This window comes from Ammospiza caudacuta, chromosome 6 (genome assembly GCF_027887145.1).
Source record: "Ammospiza caudacuta isolate bAmmCau1 chromosome 6, bAmmCau1.pri, whole genome shotgun sequence".
NCBI classification, from domain to species: Eukaryota; Metazoa; Chordata; class Aves; order Passeriformes; family Passerellidae; genus Ammospiza; species Ammospiza caudacuta.
This window is the reverse complement of record NC_080598.1, coordinates 57,829,214-57,848,165: the sequence shown is the minus strand read 5'-3', so window position 1 is coordinate 57,848,165 and position 18,952 is coordinate 57,829,214. Positions and strand designations below refer to the sequence as shown.

The following is an 18,952-nucleotide window of genomic DNA, read 5'->3' as shown; positions in this document are numbered from 1 at the left end:
GTGTCCCCTTTGGGGACACGGCGTGTGCTGGCACTTAGGGGACACAATGAGTGCTGGCACTCTGGGGACACGGTGTGTGTGCTGGGACCTTTGAGGACACAGCCTGAGCTGGCACTTTGGGGACACTGTGTGTGCTGGTATTTAGGGGACATGGTGTGTTCTGGCACTTTGAGGACACAGCTTGTGCTGGCACTCTGGGGACATGGAGTGTGCTGGCACTCTGGGGACATGGTGTGTGCTGGGACCTTTGAGGACATGAAGTGTGCTGGCACTTTGAGGACACAGCCTGAGCTGGCACTCTGGGGACACTGTGTGTGCTGGCCTTTGGTGACACAGGCAGTGCTGGCACTCTGGGGACACAGCCTGAGCTGGCACTCTGGGGACACAGGGCAGTGCTGTCCCATCGGTGACACAGCCCGAGCTGTCCCTTTGGTGACACAGGCCCGAGCTGTCCCTTAGGTGACACAGGCAGTTCTGGCCCTTGGTGACACAGGCAATGCTGCCCTTGGTGATACAGGCAGTGCTGTCCCTTAGGTGACACAGGCAGTGCTGGCACCCGGGCAGGCTGCCAGGCCAGCAGCAGGGACAGCGGCAGGGCCAGCAGAGGAACAGCAGCAGTGACAGCAGCAGTGACAGCAGCAATGACAGCAGCAGTGACAGCGGCAGGGCCAGCAGCAGTGACGGCAGGGACAGCGGCAGTGACAGCAGTGACAGCGGCAGTGGCAGCGGCAGTGACAGCGGCAGGGCCAGCAGCAGGGACAGCAGTGACAGCGGCAGGGACAGCGGCAGTGACAGCAGTGACAGCAGCAGGGACAGCAGTGACAGCGGCAGGGACAGCAGGGACAGCGGCAGGGACAGCAGTGACAGCAGGGACAGCAGGGACAGCGGCAGGGACAGCGGCAGGGACAGCAGTGACAGCAGGGACAGCAGGGACAGCGGCAGTGACAGCGGCAGTGACAGCAGGGACAGCAGGGACAGCAGGGACAGCGGTGACAGCAGTGACAGCAGGGACAGCAGGAAGTGACTCAGGGCGTGAGCGGGCGCTGCTGGCTCAGAGGCGCTTCCGGCACCCCTCGTTTCCCCGGGAGCCGCGGGAGGCAGGGCTGTGTTTGTACCATGAATGTGCCTGAAAGTCTTGGCTACCCTTTGGTTTGTGTCCCTGATCTCTTGTCACTTGAGACAGTCCGGGTTTGTCTTTGTGGGTACCCCCAATGTGCCGGTCGTGTCCCAATTCCCACGGGGCCTGGAGGGTTGCCAGAACTGCCCAACCTTGAAGCTGAATTGAATTACTTTGCCATTCAAATTTTGCCAGTCTTTTCCCCGGGAACGGTGAATTTGTTCATCTCAGATTGGAAATGAGTTACAAAGCCCCTCGGTGGTCTAATGCAGCCAGTGCTGACAGGTAGTGAGGGCTCAGGTGGCCCAAAGCACCTGCCCAAAAGGAAAAGACCTGGAAAGTGGAGCCCAGCACCTTTGGAACCCCAGTAGTTCATTTCCCTGCTGAATCACAAGGGCTGAACCCTTTTTTTCCCCATTCTGTACCTTGGACAGGGCTGTAAAATCTGCTAATCTGAGGGGAAGATGACGTATTCACCCTTCTCCCAGAGCAACAGTGCCCAACAGTTTTCCATCCATTCATCCAGTGCTCACAAAAGCAAAGGCAGAGTTGAAAGCCCAGAGAAAAGAGGGCTCTGATGCATCAGTGAATGTTTTACACACTACAAGTTGCCCCCTAAAGCCCCTCTGCATGCCCCTGCTTGTCTGAAGGCATAAAAATGGGATTTTAATCTTATAATTGATTTTAATAATGTTTATTACTAACCTCAACTATTCACTCACCATTTACTGGCAATTTAACATTTTGTGAGTTTATGACTACTAATTAAACCTATTTAATACATGTTTATGAGCTCTAAAAGAATATAAAGGAAACTGAAAATTAATTCAAATCTAGGGTTAACTGAAAAAGTTAATCCTGTTCTGGTATCCAGATGGAGTTTCTAGTTTGGCATTGCAGGACTCCCTCCAGGGCCAGGGGAGCTGCAGAGCCACTTTAAAGAGCATTTTTCCAAATGCCCTGCTCCATCTACTGAGTAAGCAGGACAGAGTTCACCCCATGCTAATAGCACTGAGGTATCATCAGCATTACTGAAGTTATTACAGCAACTGTGATGTCACTGCTGAACAGTTTACTAGATTAAGGGTTGAAGTCTGCCAGTGCTTTATAGCATTCTTAATTCTAAGAACTGAATATGCACATCATTAAATAATTAACTGACTTAGTTTTGGAACACCCAACTTTGTTCCCCGTTTTCAACACATAAAATATCAGCTGCCATGCTTACCATCTCTTTAAAACAAAAAGCCATATAAAATCTCCATATTCAGAATGGCCAGAGCAGCAAATAGATCAGTAACTTGTGTAAAAGTTACTGCCAATGAATAAATAAAGCTGTTGCAGTTGGCAGGGAACCAGCAGGGATTCTCCTGAGTGACAGTGAAGCGCATCCCCTGCGGCACCAGGCATGCAGGAAGATGGGCAACACTTGAAAGTTTCCATAAAATCTTAAAAGGGCAGGAATTTACACCATTATTCACGTCCTGAACTGCACCACTGCTGAGCTTTTACAAGCAGGGTGTGCATGGTGTAAGTGTGGCTGGATGAATCCATGTCCTGTGACAATCAGCTTCAAAAAGCTTCAAAAGGTGATTTATTTCAGCCAGAAATCCATCCCAGAATGAAGCATTCTGCTGCCTCCAGCCCTATCACCACAGCAGGCTTCACCAGACAGAAATTAAAACGCTTTTATTCTAAACCCCACTGAAAGTCCCCAAATGAAGAACATTTCTCTCGTTGGCTCTTCTCGTTACAGCCAGCAGTGGCAAAGCCACAGCTCTCAGCTGATCCACACTGGAGCAATATGAGGAGAGATGGGGGAAAGGCACATTACAACACACCTGAGACTTGGGAAAGAAGGTTTTTGATTGAAGATCAAGGCCTGGAAGGTCAGTAGTTCAGGAGGGTCCACCAGAGTTATCTCCAACCCTGGCTGCAGCTGCAGCATTTACTGTAAGAAACACCACTCTGCAGCAAAACGTAGCAGGGCAAAATTACAAAATTTGACTTCTCAACTAAACAGGAGAAATATCTTCTAATAAGGTGGCCTTATGTCCCTCAAATACAGCAATATGTCACTTTGCTAAAGAGTGTCTGTAGTCTATAGTACCAAGTCAGTAACAAAATGAAGGCAAACTGCATTCAGTTCAAAAAAAAAAAAAAGAAAAAAATGCATTTAGTTCAACAAACATCACTACTGAAAAATTTCATTTTTAGGTTGTGTGTAGAAAAAATCTGCTTTTTCCTTGGGATTGTTATATACTGTGTATTTTCATTTGATGATGTGGTCTTCAAAAAGAGATTACAGGTGAAAAGGTGACCATGTCTGGAGTCCGGTGACACAGAAAGCTGAGTGAAAAAGAAAAACTTAGTTAATTTTTTCCATCCTATAGGAGGTTAATCACTTTGCATATGCTAACCTAATTTTTATACATTTTCACTAAAATAATATTTTAAAATTTTATTTGAATTTTTTTAGAGGAAAAAAAGGACATAAATATGAAGATAAATGGAAAACATCCCATTGTAAGATTTGACTTTCTTTAAATTAGAAATAGCAACATATGGTTTTTAATGAATTTTTCTTTGAGACACCAAGCTGCAGGGTTTGTTCTTTCCTTTACAAGGCTATCCCAGAAAAATATTGTCCTTTTACCTTAACTTTGTACCACAATTCTTTATTCTTTTGTTCCTTCTTCATCTACCTCAAACCTCTTCTCCTTTGTCTAAACCCTGTTCCTGTATTTTACACATTTCCAATGTGATTCAGCCACTGTGATCCCCCCATCATGTACTCACTGAGGAAAGAAAAACTGAATTGTGAAGGAATGAGCTGGACAGTCCTTTTAAGTTTTATTTCTGAATTCTCCAGTCTATCATTTCCTATGTACCAGGTTCCCAGACCAGTTATACACCCTGACTGTCCAAGGCAGTAAATAGAATAAAACAGAGCAATGAAAATGTGTCTCAAACTATCTGTCTCCACAACAGCTGCTCAGTTTTATTCTGCACTGAGGAAGGGACCTTGGGTTGAGTATATTCCTCCAAAACACCTTGCTAAAAAACAAAGTGAGGTGACTGAGGTGTTTTGGAGAATGGCACAATTTTCCTTCCAGCTTGCATTGCTACAGCAAGAAACACACAAGTGCCAAGGTATCTTTTCTGAAAAAGTCAGAGAGGTTTCAAAGACCAAAATCCAACTCCACATCCAAAAGTTTTACCAGCACCAAGCCATTCCATGAGAACAGGTGCTGGAAGAGCAGGGAGGAGCATGCTGAACACACTCTGTGGTTCTCTGGAGTTCTCACTTCCAGAGCAATCCTTACCTTGGTCTGGATCAATGCTTTGCAGTCATTAACACTGAATCCATCAAACCTAAAGTCCTCATTATCTTTGACATTTGATTCTTCAAAAATATCAGTCTGGTTCTCTGAAAAGTCCTAAAAAAACCATAATTTACATTTTATTTATTAATTTGTTTATGCATTTCTCTCTGATTTCAATGCATACAACTTAAAGAGGTTTCCCTCAAATAACAACTACTAAATTTTACTTTATGAAGCTGTATTTTTTCATGTGTCTCCCTTTTCATTAAAACAACTTTATGCCAGAACCAGTTCTACAGATGATGCCTTACATTTCAGCTTTTGTATTTTTCAGACTCTGTACTGCATTAGTGCATAACTCTGAACTCTGTATAGAATGCTAGCAAGCTTTCTTCACATTTTGGTCAGACTAAACAATCCTTTTAGGCCTGAGAAACAAGGTCATCAACACAGCCTCAGGCCCAAAAAATATAAACAAAAGTAAACCGGGGAGAGAAACAAACTGGGGGAATGTGACTTCATTACCTGAAACCAAAATTGGAAAATTAACCTCTGATATGCAAACACACCAAACTTACATCCATCTGAGAAAACTGGTGACTGCTGTCCATCTTGGGTGCAGCCTCTGCAAGGCTTTGCACTGCCCAACGAGTATCTTTTGAAAGTATTTCAATAAATACCAACTTTATTCTCTAACTCTGTCTAGCCTCTGCTCCAGGTAGCTCCTCAAGGCATCACCTACACACATGAATTTGTGACTTCAATTAATAAAAAAGCCATTTCCAATTAGTATTAGCCTTAATTAGCACCAAAGCATTGCTGAGAAATGCCTCTTAATCAGTAATGTTAAAAGCAATACAGTTTTCCAGAAATAGATAAGAATGATGCAAGTTTAAGCTACCTGAAGAAAGGAACAGAATGGGAGTTTAGCTATGTTAGGGAAATGTCTCCAACTTTCTCCCTGTTAAATTACAATTCTACGAAGTGACTTTTTAAAAAGCAAAATAGGTGTCCACCTTCAGCACCCTCCTTCTGCTTGCATATAACTTGCATGAAAAGTCAAATACTCCCCTGAAATCATTACCTTGCCAACCCCATGCTTCAGCATTCAAATAATCAATTGAAATAGTTACTTCTGAAAATTACGTGTGACTAATGAATCCCAGCTAAAAAACTGAATTCCAAACCATCCCTGACACCTGTGCCTTCTCAAAACAAGAGATTGTCAAACAGAGACATTTCTATTTGAGATCTTTCAACACTGCTGGTTTGGTTTCAATACAATTTGTAACACACTCTCCCTCAAGCCTCACAAAACCAGAGGAATAATGTGAGGAAAGGGGAAGCTGAACACACTTTCAGTTTCTTCACAGTAAATTCATCCAACAATTACTGTAACAGCCTCTCTAATTCAGACCTGATTTTCACTTAACAGAAAGTGAATACAGATATTAGAGGCTGACAGTTTTCTCGCACTCTGAGCAAAAAAAGTAAACAATCCTGCTGCCCACACACCAGGGAGCTGATTCTCCATCTCTACCACCTGAAAGCTGCTTCTCCATCTCTACCAAAGCTAATAACAGGGAACTGTGCTGGGCAGACTTCACTAAAGACAATTAAAGTGTGATCCTGCACACTTTCATAGTTACTTACACATGAAGGTGAGAAAACACTAAGCTATTGTCTTAAAAAGCTCCCTGATAAAAGAAAACAACCTTGTGACTCACCCAGATCTGGTCCCTCCTGCATCTGCATGTCCTGCTCACAGAAGATCAGATTCCCAGCCCAGTGTTTATGCTGGCAGAATGGAAAACCATTGTTCAATTACCTTTTGATTTGCATCTACTCCAAGAACGCTCAGGAGGTTTTCTTGGCAATGGGATTTACTCCAGGGATGTCTTGAACTGGGGGCGTTATCAGAGTCCCTGAGTGCTCTCCATACATTTCCAGAATCCATGCTAGGGAACAAAACACACTTTGAGGTTTCCAGTGAACATATGCAACAGGTATTTTCACTACACACAGCTGTATACTAACCTTCATCTGACAAGCAAATTGTCTTAAAACTCTTTTGCACTTGTCGAAGCTGCCAGCCCAGGGCACTAATGAGCTGGCATGACAATTAGTGGGGGCAGTAAGTCAGCAGAAGTGTTTGTTTGTGCTCCTCAGATAAGAGGGGCAGGAGAAGCACATCCCAGAGACTGCCACATGCCAAGGGCTCACAGGGTTCAGCTGTTTCTGTGAAATGTGGGCAGGGTTCAGCCCTGTCAGCTCTGCACTTTGCCTTCTCTGTCTCTCGAGCCTTTCTCCATCCCACAGGTGACACTTCACCTGTCCCACTAAACAAGGCAAAGGCACTCACTGCTGAAACAGAGAGGAGAGAGCTCCCCTGACATGGTTCTTTGCATTCTTACACTGCATTCATCACATATAAAAATTCAGCTGGGCTTTACTTAGTTTGCAGTTGTCATTGGACTTAGTTACTCATCACAGTAGATTAGGAAATTTTTGGTTTTACCTGTTTTTACCTAATAGTGCAGTCCCCTTTACAATTATGTTTCTCCACAAGTTTGATGCTGATTAAAATATAACACATATGCAGGGAACTTGGCTGAAAGAGTGCCCACATTAAAAGTTTTACCTACATTTCTTCTGAGTCTTAGGACATTTCTCAAGTAGAGGCTGACACTCCTTTCTAGACACAAAGCCTCCAAGTTATGAAAAAATAACTGCAACCCTGTTCAGTAACTACAATACTGCTCTGAAGCTGCTGATCCTTAAAAAAACATGTAACAGAGCTAGAAGTGTTCCAGCTGGTGCTAGAGAAAGCTCAGCTAATGATACTAATTGCTATTAACATAGCCCAGGAAAAAGCCAGATGCAGCACAGATTCTGAAGCACATCTGGTTAAACATGAGAAGAAGTTACCAACTGGGAAAACTGAGAGGGGAGGAAAAGAAAAAGCAAGTTGTTAGTGGAAGCAGCAGCCTCCAGTGATGAAGAAATAAGTGGGATGTGCTGTAAAGAAAGGACAAGCAAACAGGAAGAACAGGCTGCCTGTTGGGTTCTGGCATTCCAGAGGCTTAGTCATAATGAGGCACACCAACAGCAGGAAAAGCCCTAAGCAGGAATTTGTAATTTTGATATATTCCCTTCATTGTTTTCCAATGGCTAAGACACCATCCACTTCCTTTAACAACGCTCCACAAAACTGGTGAGATCTATACACTGAAGGCACAGTACTAAAAAGATTTTTAAGTGCACCACTGATTTCTAAATTATGAAACAAACAGTGTAATTGATGAGGAACTTTTTCTTTCCTTTTTGTTTTAAACTGTTAATCTAAACTCATTACCAAAGCTGATTCTTCAAAAGTTCAGGAATCCAAACATCTTCATTACTTGCATCAAGAACTTGCTCTAAGCTTCTTATGCACTCTCTGGACTGTGGCACAAAGACTTCTGGAAAGCCCAACTTGAATATCTCCTCATAGCTGTGGTCTTCCTAGAAAAAAAAGAGATTTTTATTACATACATCATACAAGCCATCCCTATAGTTCATGAAGGACCTAGTCCAAAGACTACAATAATTCTAGAGATTGTCTTCTTGGTTTTAGAATTACTATTACTATTGCTATTACTATTAATAGTAGAGGGACTGAGCTTATATTTCAGTGTTTTGAGTATTTTGAGTACTTAGAATTAGAGGAAGCGAGAGTCCCAGAGTTTCTGATGAACCTTAGTCTTTAACTTCCCAACATTTTGGTCACAGACTTGCATATTTAACACTTGGGACTCCTCCTTCTGCTCATCTAATTCAGTCCAGGTCAAATCTGATGTATCGGTTCAACAGCTTCTTTTGCCAACTCAGTATTCAAACACTCCTAATGCAAATGTAACACACCTGCCAAATGCTACAGTTACCAATAAATACTTGTACTCTGCAAGTCTGCAAAAAAGATGGGGTGAGGGTGTTTCTATATCCTTGCATTTGCACCAAACCTTTTCCAGGCTATGTTAAAAAGCAGAGCCAGATTTAAACCCTTGTTCCTCCTCAAGCAGTGATGAGCAGGTTTGGAGGAATGGCCACAGAACAGGAGGGATCCAGACAGGCTGAGTGGAAGTAAGCACTAGTGAGTGGGGTTATCTGACAACCAAGAAATACATATACAAGGGAAAACATGCATAATTTACATCCTATCCTAGGGGCATGCCATCTGCTTTGGAAGCTGTATCCTTTTATTCCTTCAAGCAAGGAATTACTGCAATTTTCCAAATAGAAGCAAATTAATTGACTTCACCACCCTGCTCAGGGACTGCAATGCAGGAGCAGTAACACTGTGTGCAAACTCAAGAATGGAACCAGTCACTTTGGGGGTTTTGCGCAGCAATCAACAATTTAGTCTGAAAACCCTAAGCATGGATACTCCATATTTTTATAGTTTCATTTAATTGTAATTTGAACAGCTGAAATATTTCCACAGTGTCATTACACTGAACTCAGACAGGTGGGGTGAATACTGAGAGTGTATGGATTTAATCTAAGGATAAATGGGCAAAATCAACAGAGCTGGTAGAGCTTCTGCACCTCTGACCATGCTTCAAGGAACAGAATCTGTGCCCCACGCTGCTCCCTCCTAAGTAAGGCCTTGCTAAAATCCTTCCTGATGATTCACTGCTGGGACATTCAGACACTCCTGGGTAAATTCCTCTGAATCTTGCCCAAAGTGTCACAATGCTTTCAATCAAGTTGTAAATTATTTACAAACAGGGATACAACATGGAGGATCCTGATGGATGCTCAAGAAGCAGAGCTCTGTGAAGTAACACTTGCTAAAGCATGTATGGTGAAGGGAAAAAACCAAACAACTTCCAGGTAGGCACCAAAAGTGAAGTGGGATGGGAGGCAGGGAAAAGCCAGGCAGGTGCTCTTGGCTTTGGGATGGGGGGAGTTACAGCCCCAGGGAGGCACTGAGGGCAGCTCAGCTCTGCCTCAGTTTCAGCAGCTCCCTGGAGCCCTGGTGCTGCTCCAACACACATACAAGTCTCTGACTTATAGTTTAGCCAAGACAGATAAGAGATTTTTTTATCACCTTTATTACTGTCTATTTCAGTGAGTGTTTCTGCAACAAAGTTTGGGTATATTCCCATTTATCTTGTGGCTTTGTACTGATTATAAAAAAATCAATGTACAAAGTTCACATCGGTACTTTCTGAACAAATCCTCTATATCGTATTATATCAAAATGCCCCATGGCTTAAACACACGCACCAGTCCCTCTCTCTAAGGCCAGTGCTTAAAGAGCACATGAAAAATCCTCAAAGTGTTCAATCCTGTAGGGAAAATACTCAGCTACTGCAAGGAAATTAATGATTGTTTCCATCTTAAAGCACATGATTCTGATCCCAGATGATGTAATTTAATTAACTGAAGCAATAAATACTCAAGGTCAGACCTCTGACCTGAGATGATTTCCAGAGGTCCCTTCCAACCCACCTGGCCTTTTTTCTATTGATCATACAGAAGCCAGAGTCCCAGTCCAAAGATTTTATGATCTCAAACTAACAATGCAAAAAGCACAAGGATAAAGGACAAGCTACACATATATTCTACACTCCAAGGGATACCCAGCATCTCTGTGGTTCTTTCTCTACCTTGAGATGAGAAAAGACAACTTGAAACTCTAAGCATGGTTAACATATTTAACTCGTACTGGACATTTCCTTCTGCCTTTAACAAATGCAAAGTAAAGAAAAGGCAAAAAAAAAGAAAAGTAAGATTAAGATCTACTGCTTTTGGAAAGAAACCAAGCAACCTGCTATATTCCATTTCAGCTGCAGTCATTACAATATTCTCTTTCTCCAACAGAAGGGTTCTTGTCTGCCCCTTCCAGCATTACAAAACATTTGAGTTCTCTGTTTGTGCACACCAATAACCAGGTATTTTGTGTATCTACATTCAATCAGTGTGGGCAGCTTTTCCCACCTGCATCTTTGTGTTTTTACTAGTAACAGCTCTGCAACAAGTAAAATTCCTAGGCAAAGGGCATGAAATCCTGGCTCCAGGAAAGTCTCAGTTCCCTATGCACACTAAAATTCACCCAACAGACTACAAGCAGTAAGCTATTACAGCTACAGATTAACCCCATGGAAGTCTTAGCTGATTGTTCTCTCTTTTCAAATGCCGTCATTTAGGATGAAAGTAGTAAGAACAAGGAGATTTTGTTCTGTATTAATATGTTCTTTCTGCCCTTTTGTAACTTCCCTTCTCTTTGCTGATGCATGTTTGGTCCACATGGAAACACATTTAACTCCAACAATATATAACCCTTTACCTGAATTTTTTTTGTGCTGATAAGAATTCATTGCATTACCTACTCAAAATTTTAGCTCTAACATTGTAAGAGTGAATGTTATATCCTATGCTAAAATATGAATTATATTATTTCTACTAATAAGTCTTGTGTGTCACCATCAGACTAAAATTCCAGAAAAACTGTTGATATTGTTCAGGGAGTATACTAAATAACAAAAATGTATTGGTTTTGCCAGTTTCTGACTCAATGGTATGTGGGTTTACTTCAATAAGTAATACTTCAATTCTGTGAGACAACTCACAGAATTTCTGTCCACCCCGCTTTTGTCACCCACCTTCCCCATTTGTTGTTTCTTCTGCTCTTTCTTGTCTAAATTCTACACTGCATGTCCTTCAGGGCAAGGTTCATGGTGCCTACGTGCTTCCCTGCCTATGTGCCTACTTATTCCTGGTGCCTGGAAGCAAAATAGTGCATTACATTCTTTAAAGCAGCACAGCTTAAGTATTTGTCAAACACCGCACAGAAGTTGCTTTTGTTCCACTCGAGGTAGCTGGACAATTTCTCTGCATGTGCAGATTACCATGTACAGAGAAGACAGACACAGACCCGGAGGTGTGGGAAGCAGAAACACAAACACAAATTTCTGGTTTTTGGTTTACACGTACCTCACTGAGAGAGCCCGAAGCCTCCTGCTTGCCATGGCACAGAGATGGCTCCGCACACCCGTGGGCAGCAGAAATGGAAACGCTGCAGCCTCCTCTGCTCAGCCCCACATCGGCTCCCCGAGTTACTGCTGAATTCACCAAAACTTCAAGGTTATCACTGGATATCTCTGATTTGTCTAAGGGCTCTGTGAAGCCTTCAAAATCACCCCAGGAACCGCTGGGTTCTGAGGGACTAAAGCTGCTCTCGGGAAACTCCTCGCAACTTCTCCCTTCGCTGTTTGCTGCAGGGAGGCTTTGCTGCGTTGCTTCAAAATTAACAATTTCTTCATTGCTTGTCCTTTCATTCCAGCTACAGCCATTTTCATGGAGAGACACTCCACCTGCCCCAGCTGCCAGGTCTTTTGGAGGCTCACAGTGTGGTGTGTCTGCGTCACCAAGACTTTCTACCACCGACAAGTTCTGCATCTTTGTCCAAGAGGGGAAAAAAATAATTTGTTGAAATCTGTACTGCAAAAAGGTTACTGAAGTTCAGCTGCATCAGAAATATGAGTGTTTCCAAAACAAAATCAAATTCTTCATTTCACTCCAAAGAATAACAGCACTGCTGAAAGAAAACAGGATGTCCTTCAGCCTCTCCTCCAGCACTCGGCATGTGCAGTTATTCGGCCTCACTTTCTGTGCAGAGTATTAAGCCTGCAAAGAAAGGATTATAAATAAATACCTCTGTGATAAGGCCTGTGTAGGAATAAAGATAGCTGATAAGGTAGGAGAAAGAATGCCTGCGTTAAAACAAACACATTCCAGCATTATCCACTGAAAATTGCTGTAGGCAAAATTATTTAAAATTTACACAGAACTATCTGCCCAGACCACAAGAAAGCCATTAAATTAGTGAACAATACCCAGCCAATACATAACAGAAGTCGCTGGATTATTAACTCAGAACTGACTGAGCACACTGGAGACAAACTCAAATAACTACAGTCAGCATCCAACACTTTAAAAATATTTTCTGTGACTACTTCATCCACCTCGTGTAAACTCAAATAATGCAAACTCAAGTAATGCAAACTCAAATAATGCTATTTCTGCCGGCATGGGCTGCCCCATCCCAACAACTAGAATCCTGTAAAAATACAGTATTTCCAGCTATGTAGGTAACTAAGGCAGATCTAATAAATTCAGTTTGGCATCTGTAAACGATACAGACCGTGCTGCATTGGCCATGTTAGATTAACCCCATGTCCTCAAGCATTTTCCCGAGCTGGTTTGGGGGGCGGGTTAAAAAGCACTCACTAAGCGCTCCTCTCCCAACCTGCCGCGGTGTTTAACAGACCCGAATGCGTGGTTTTCACCCGGTTTCCTTCGGAGGCGGGCCGGGCACGGAGCAGGGGTGCGGCCGGTCCCTGGCCTGCCCCAGGGACACGCTGGAGTCCGGGAGCGACAGGGCGGGGGATGCGCGTCTGGCGGCGGCTGCTCCGCCCGCGGTGTCACCGGAGCGGGAAGGGAGGTGACACCTGTGCGGGCAGGGAGCTGTCACCTGTACAAGCAGGGAGGTGACACCTGTGCGGGCAGGGAGCTGTCACCTGTACAAGCAGGGAGGTGACACCTGTGCGGGCAGGGAGGTGTCACCGGTGCAGGTAGAGAGATGTCACCGGTGCGGGCAGGGAGATGTCGCCTGTGCAAGCCGGGGGGTGTCCCCTGTGCAGGCACGGAGCAGCCTCTCCCCGAGCAGCCTCTCCACAGCCGCCCGCAGGTCGCCAGGGGCGGGCCGAGGTGTGCGGGGCGGGCGGCGGGGCCGGCACCGCCCGGGGACAGCCGAGCCCTCCCTCGGTGCCTCCCTGCCCGTGGAGGAGGCTCAGCGCAACCTCCGCGCCCGCTGTCTGTCTGTCTGTCTGTCCGCCCTCGCTCTCCACCCACCGGCGCCTCTCCGCGCTCGTCCCGGGCCTCGCTCGCAGCCGCATCCTCGGGTTACAGCCCCGGAAGAGGCCGGGGGTCAAACTGGGCTGTGAAAAGCTGCCCTCAGCTTCTTGCTGCAGCCTGGCAGGCTAAGGAAGCGCCGTTTGATTGTAGTCGTTCCTGTAGGCCTTTCACTTGAGACTAGCTAAAATTCCCACGTAGCTGGAAAGTTCCAGGATTTTAAAATAGTGACAATCAGTCCACCCATTAACAGAACCTCAGGATTAAGCAGTAGGAGCTAACAACAACTCTCTTCCTCCCTCTCTTCTTTTGCTCCCCAAGGTATTTGGGTGTCTCTGCTGAGGCTTGATCTCTCCCGACAGGTAAAGCCAGAAGCTGTGGGCGCAGGGCTGTACACAGGTCACCTCACAGCCTGGTGACCATCCCATCCCATCCCATCCCATCCCATCCCATCCCATCCCATCCCATCCCATCCCATCCCATCCCATCCCATCCCATCCCATCCCATCCCATCCCATCCCATCCCATGCTGGCTGGCTGCTCCCAGGCCTGGGGCTCAGAGGGAATGACACCAACAAAACTCCCCAGCTCCCTGTCCTCAGGCTGGGTTAAATATCTGGGCAGTCCCAAGGAGCAGGGGACAGTTGTAAAAGCAAGGAAAGGGGTTTTCTGGAGCAAGGCCCAAAGTAAAAAGCTTTTTCAAGGCACTACAGTTCCTATGTTTTCCAGCCCAGACACAGACACATGCACTCCTCCCACGCATCTGACTCTCATTCCAGGCTCTGGTGCTTTATCCGAGGGCAAGAGGCCGCATTTGGGAGCCATGCCCAGACGCAGAGCCAAAGAAACTTTATTGGCAACTGTCTGAAAGGGTTTTTTAATGTGTTTTCTTTCTGCTCCGGAGCGGTTCCTGCCCTCCCGCGGCAGCTCAGGATGTCGGACCGGCCCGGCGGGGCTGACTCAGCCCGAGCGCCGACCCCGCCGGGGCCGCGGGCACTCAGGGCTCTCCCTCCCTGTTCCAGGGAAATCAACATTTTCTTGCAGGGACTGGGATTGTTTTGCTCGGCTTTACGCTTTCACCTGTGTCTTCTGGAAAGAAAGGCCACCAAGAGGCGGCACACAGGCTGAGGTGATGCTCTCCTCCACAGCGCTCAGCACCCGGGGGTGCGCTCACCTGTCCTGTGTCACCTGTCCTGTGTTACCTGTCCCATGGGGCTCCATCTCACCTGTCCTGTGTTACCTGTCCCATGGGGCTCCATCTCACCTGTCCTGTGTCACCTGTCCTGTGTCACCTGTCCCATGGGGCCCCATCTCACCTGTCCTGTGTCACCTGTCCCATATCACCTGTCCTGTGTCACCTGTCCCGTGGGGCCCCATCTCACCTGCCCTGTGTCACCTGTCCCATATCACCTGTCCTGTGTCACCTGTCCTGTGTCACCTGTCCCTCTCACCTGTCCTGTGTCACCTGTCCCATGGAGATCCATTTCACCTGTTCTATTTCACCTGTCCCATCTTACCTGTCCCATCTTACCTGTCCCATGGAGCTCCATCTCACCTGTTCCATCTCACCTGTCTCATCTCACCTGTCTCACCTTTGCAGGGATCTTCAGGTGCTGATCGGCACCAGCACCCTGTGTGGGTTCTGCAAACCCTGCAGGTTCAAGGTGTGTCTGCAGCACAGCGAGGAGCTCTGGCAGAGCTGGGCATTTTCAGAAGCTGCCACAGGCCTCTGACATCAGAATGTGGGAACAGAAGGAAACGCCAGCTCCTTCTTGCCAGGGGAACATCAGGAACTCTGAAGGGCTGGCCAGGTAACGCTGCTGTCTGCTCTCCCCAGAACACCTCAGAACCCACCTGGGAAAACCCAGTTGCCAGCCCTGGGTCCCTGCAAGGAGCAATTGGCTGCAGCATCTGCTGGGTGTAACCATGCTGCCTCCTGCTCCCAGGCAAATGCTGCTTAAAGCGCACACAGACACAAGAAAAACCTGCACTGGTGTGGTCTGGGGAGGTTTTCACTTCAAAAGGGGTCGGTGTGAAGTAGAGATGTCCTGCAAAGGGGATCTCACCTACCCTAGCCTGAGTTCAGCCTCTGGGCTCAGCTGAGTGTGTGACAGCTGCTCCTGGATCACCAGCTCCTGTTTAAATGACACTGGGTTAAGTTAAAAACATCAACACAGTTGGATTAAGAATTTTCCCCTCTGAAGTACAGTGGGATAAAATTCCTGTTATCTGTTTGGGGGAAAAAAAAGAATTTTACAGTTTTGTCAGACCAGGCCTTGTGCATAATTACTGTATTAAATCAATATTTTCTTTTTGAACTATCACCATGGGGGTTTGGTTTATTCTTTTTGGTTATTTTTGTTTTTAATAACTCAGTCCTTATTTAAAAGGTAAAGAGGTCAAAAGCTTCAGACATTGACTATAAGCTTATATTTAGCTTTATTTTCTTTTTATGCATCTACCAGAGCAGAACATCATTACTCAAAAATTCACCAATGCAAACAACTGAATTGACTGAACACTGGTCTTTAACTATTATTACTGCTCCTCTCAGCATTCCTGCTGGAAAATCATTAGAGTTTAGTACACATACTCTAGAATTACTCTATTTTTCTTTTTATCCTTTAGAAAAATACCAATTTGCAGTGGAAAAAACTCAACATAATAACTGAAAAGTGTTTACTTTCTGGTCAAATCAGCACCATGCTGCTGTATTACAATTTTGTGTTTGCTTATGAAAGACCTGGTCCTGGATTACTGAATTGTGTGGCTCCCTTGTAAATGACCAGGATTGGTTTCTTATGGATTGCTTTTTCCTTCATTCATTTTTTCTTTTGGAAAAAAATATAAGCCAGAGATAGCTTTGTATGCAGAATTTTCAGATTTGTTTGGGTTTACTTCATTGAAGTTTTAAACAACATTAACTTGCTATTTAAAGGACTGAAATATTTTCTTTAATTTGTATTAAATACTTGGATGTCTTTTCTTGTAAAAAATAATACATTTAGCTGAACTGACATAAAATGTCACTTAGAAAATAGAAGCAAACCTGTTTTCAGAAGGAAATAAATTATTTTGAATGACTCAGAATGGCATTTCCGTAAATGAGCTGCCTTTTCAGTTAGTGATTGGGGTTTTTTTCATCCTGAGTACCCCAAGTTTAGAATGTAGGGTGTCACCAATTCTTTTATTTCCATGATAATACAGAATGCTCCACTTATTGAAAATCCACTGCAGAGGTCAGGTCTAAATACTGATTTAATTGACTACCTGGGGCTTACATTTGAAGATGGGCTTAATTTTTCCACTGAAGTCCCTCCTGGAGGCACAGAGGGTTTGCCATACCTTCTCCCCTCTTTGCTTTGCTGCTGGTGCGGATGGTCGGAAAGGTTGGTGAATCCATCCTCTTCTTCCTGATTCTCACATGAGGAGAGCGGATCTTTGGGGCACACCTTTCCCCTCCCCAGTGCAGGGTTTGGATTCCCGTTTTCCCTGTGGAATACTGCCCTGTGTGCCATCCCAGTGTGGTGGGAGCCTCTGGCAGGATGGAGCCACCTGCAGCTCTCAGCAGTGCCTGGGCTGAGAGACGAACCAGGATTTTTCCAACAGCAGATGGCAGCTCTCCCTTGTCTCTCTCTCGTGCACACAGCACATCTGTCAGTGCTCCTGAGCAGGGGAAGTTATCAATCCCCTCCTCACCCCACTCTGTAAAGGCACTGGAGCACCTGCTTTGTGTGCTGACCACACACGATCCATCCCACAGGAGCCCTTCACTGATGGGCTGTCATGCAGAAGAGATAAAGAAAGTGACACCCTGCGTAGCAGGTGGAAGGTGTACTTTACATCCTTCTCTTTTTGTCTCAGATGTGAAGAATATGGGAGCTGTAGTCCACCTCTGATCAATCAGGGCCCACCTCTGAAAAAGCAAGATATCCAAGAGGCATCAGTGCCCTGTGTTCAGTGGCTGCCTTTCTGTGGATGTTTGCCCACACTGTGGCTCCAAAGCAAAGCTCACACTTGCTTTGACAGTTACCCTGGTTCTCAGAGTGATTTTGGGGAGCACAAACTGGAGAAAGGCAGTGAAAACCCTGTTCCACCCTGGCACTTAATGGAAACATCATCTGCCAAATCCAGTGGGCAGCACCACTTCAGGATCTTCCAGCAATTCATACAGCACATGTGCTGAAAGAAGACTCTCAAAGCAGTCTTGTGGGACTCTCAGAGCTCCCACAAGATCCCAAAGTGGGTTTTGTGCCTATATGAAAAAGGGAAGTGCCACAAGCACCTTCCTGTTGGCCAGCATTTGGCTGCCTTCCACTCTGCCACCAGTGACACTGCTGATTTGAAATTCTTTCCTCTCTTCAGCTGCTTTCCCTTCTGTTGTCAGTCCCACTTGCTGAACCTCTCAATTATTTTATCAGATCTTTTTTTTTACTATCTATTTGCCAACTGTTCTCTCTTCTGCCTTCAGCCTCCTGCAAACCCAGAGAGCTGAGGCTTGGGCCCCTGATGGAAGTGCTGGTGCTTTTTATCCAGTGAGCAGGACATGAGAGGGACAAAGCTTCCTGGATAGCAGGATAATGTGCTGGTAGAAGCAGGAGATTGCTGATGTTATGGCTGTATGAGAGCACTGGCCAGCAACAGATTTCAGAGAATAAAGGTGATCCTCTTGAAGTTCCATTACACTGCACTGAGGGCACAGCAGACACTCAGCTGCTATGAGAGCACAACACAGCTCACATGGACTCTGTCACCATGCTGGGGGACCTGGGGAAGTGACAGTGCTTTGATGTGGCTCCAGGGTGCTATTCCTGGATGCCACAGAAGATTCCTTCAAGGCCACACTGAAACCTCCAGCTCCTGCTTCTCTTAATGCTGTGTTCCTTTTCCTACTTCAATTTCTCTTGCTTTGAGTGTAGTCAAAGCAGAAAAACTAGGAGCATGTATTCTTCCATGGTCCCTTTTCTGGACACAGGAAAGTGGGCCCTACACACCCTGAACCTGCTACCTAAGCCACATCTTCAAGAAGGGGGTTGTTTAGGTGTAAGACAGTGGGGTGTGGTACCACACTTGGATTGTATTCAATGCTTCACACCCACCTACCTATACCTGCTCCTCTATTAAAATTTCCCACTAAGCTGCTCTTCTGTGCTGTTTTTTCTGCTGATCTTTCAAAATCACCACATTTCTATATGAAGTCTCTGCTGCCCACGGAGGTTTTTCAGGTACACAGACATTAATTCACTGGGAGCATGCTTGGCAATTTCTGCCAGTCCCCTGCATGCCCTGTAAGCCGAGCCGCGATCGCTGCGGCCTGCAGCTCACTAATCCTCTGTTTTAATGCCTGATTAGGTCCTAAATCCATCATTGTGAGAGAGATGTGGCTGTGGGGAGGGCAGGAGGATTTCATCCTCTCAGCTGAGAGTTAAGCTGCTGGAGGCTCACCAGCCTGGTGCTGTACCAGTGTATTAATTAGCTTGCCTGGAAATTTCGTCAGTGCTGCTCAGTGAGGTTGTGGGAAGGTCACACAATCCATTAGAAGTGCTGTGCTTCAACCTGAAGTCATTACATTTGACACTTAGCAAATCTCTAGGAAAAAAACGAGTCA

At 45.5% G+C, this 18,952-nt stretch overlaps 1 protein-coding gene across 2 annotated transcripts; it reads right to left on the bottom strand.

The window, feature by feature from the left end:
- Positions 1-2,793: 2,793 nt before the first annotated feature.
- CLBA1 (clathrin binding box of aftiphilin containing 1) lies at positions 2,794-12,816 on the bottom strand. 2 transcript variants are annotated; one of them, XM_058807609.1, is made up of 6 exons: positions 12,635-12,816; positions 11,425-12,117; positions 7,799-7,947; positions 6,272-6,401; positions 4,444-4,557; positions 2,794-3,466 (listed from the first exon to the last, which is right to left on the bottom strand). In XM_058807609.1, exons 2-6 carry the CDS (start codon positions 11,887-11,889, stop codon positions 3,299-3,301), a joined length of 1,026 nt encoding a protein of 341 aa, XP_058663592.1. In that variant the 5' UTR covers positions 11,890-12,117; positions 12,635-12,816; the 3' UTR covers positions 2,794-3,298. The 2 variants fall into 2 exon arrangements, with proteins under 2 accessions (XP_058663592.1, XP_058663593.1); XM_058807610.1 differs by having other exon boundaries at positions 12,721-12,737.
- Positions 12,817-18,952: the final 6,136 nt, after the last annotated feature.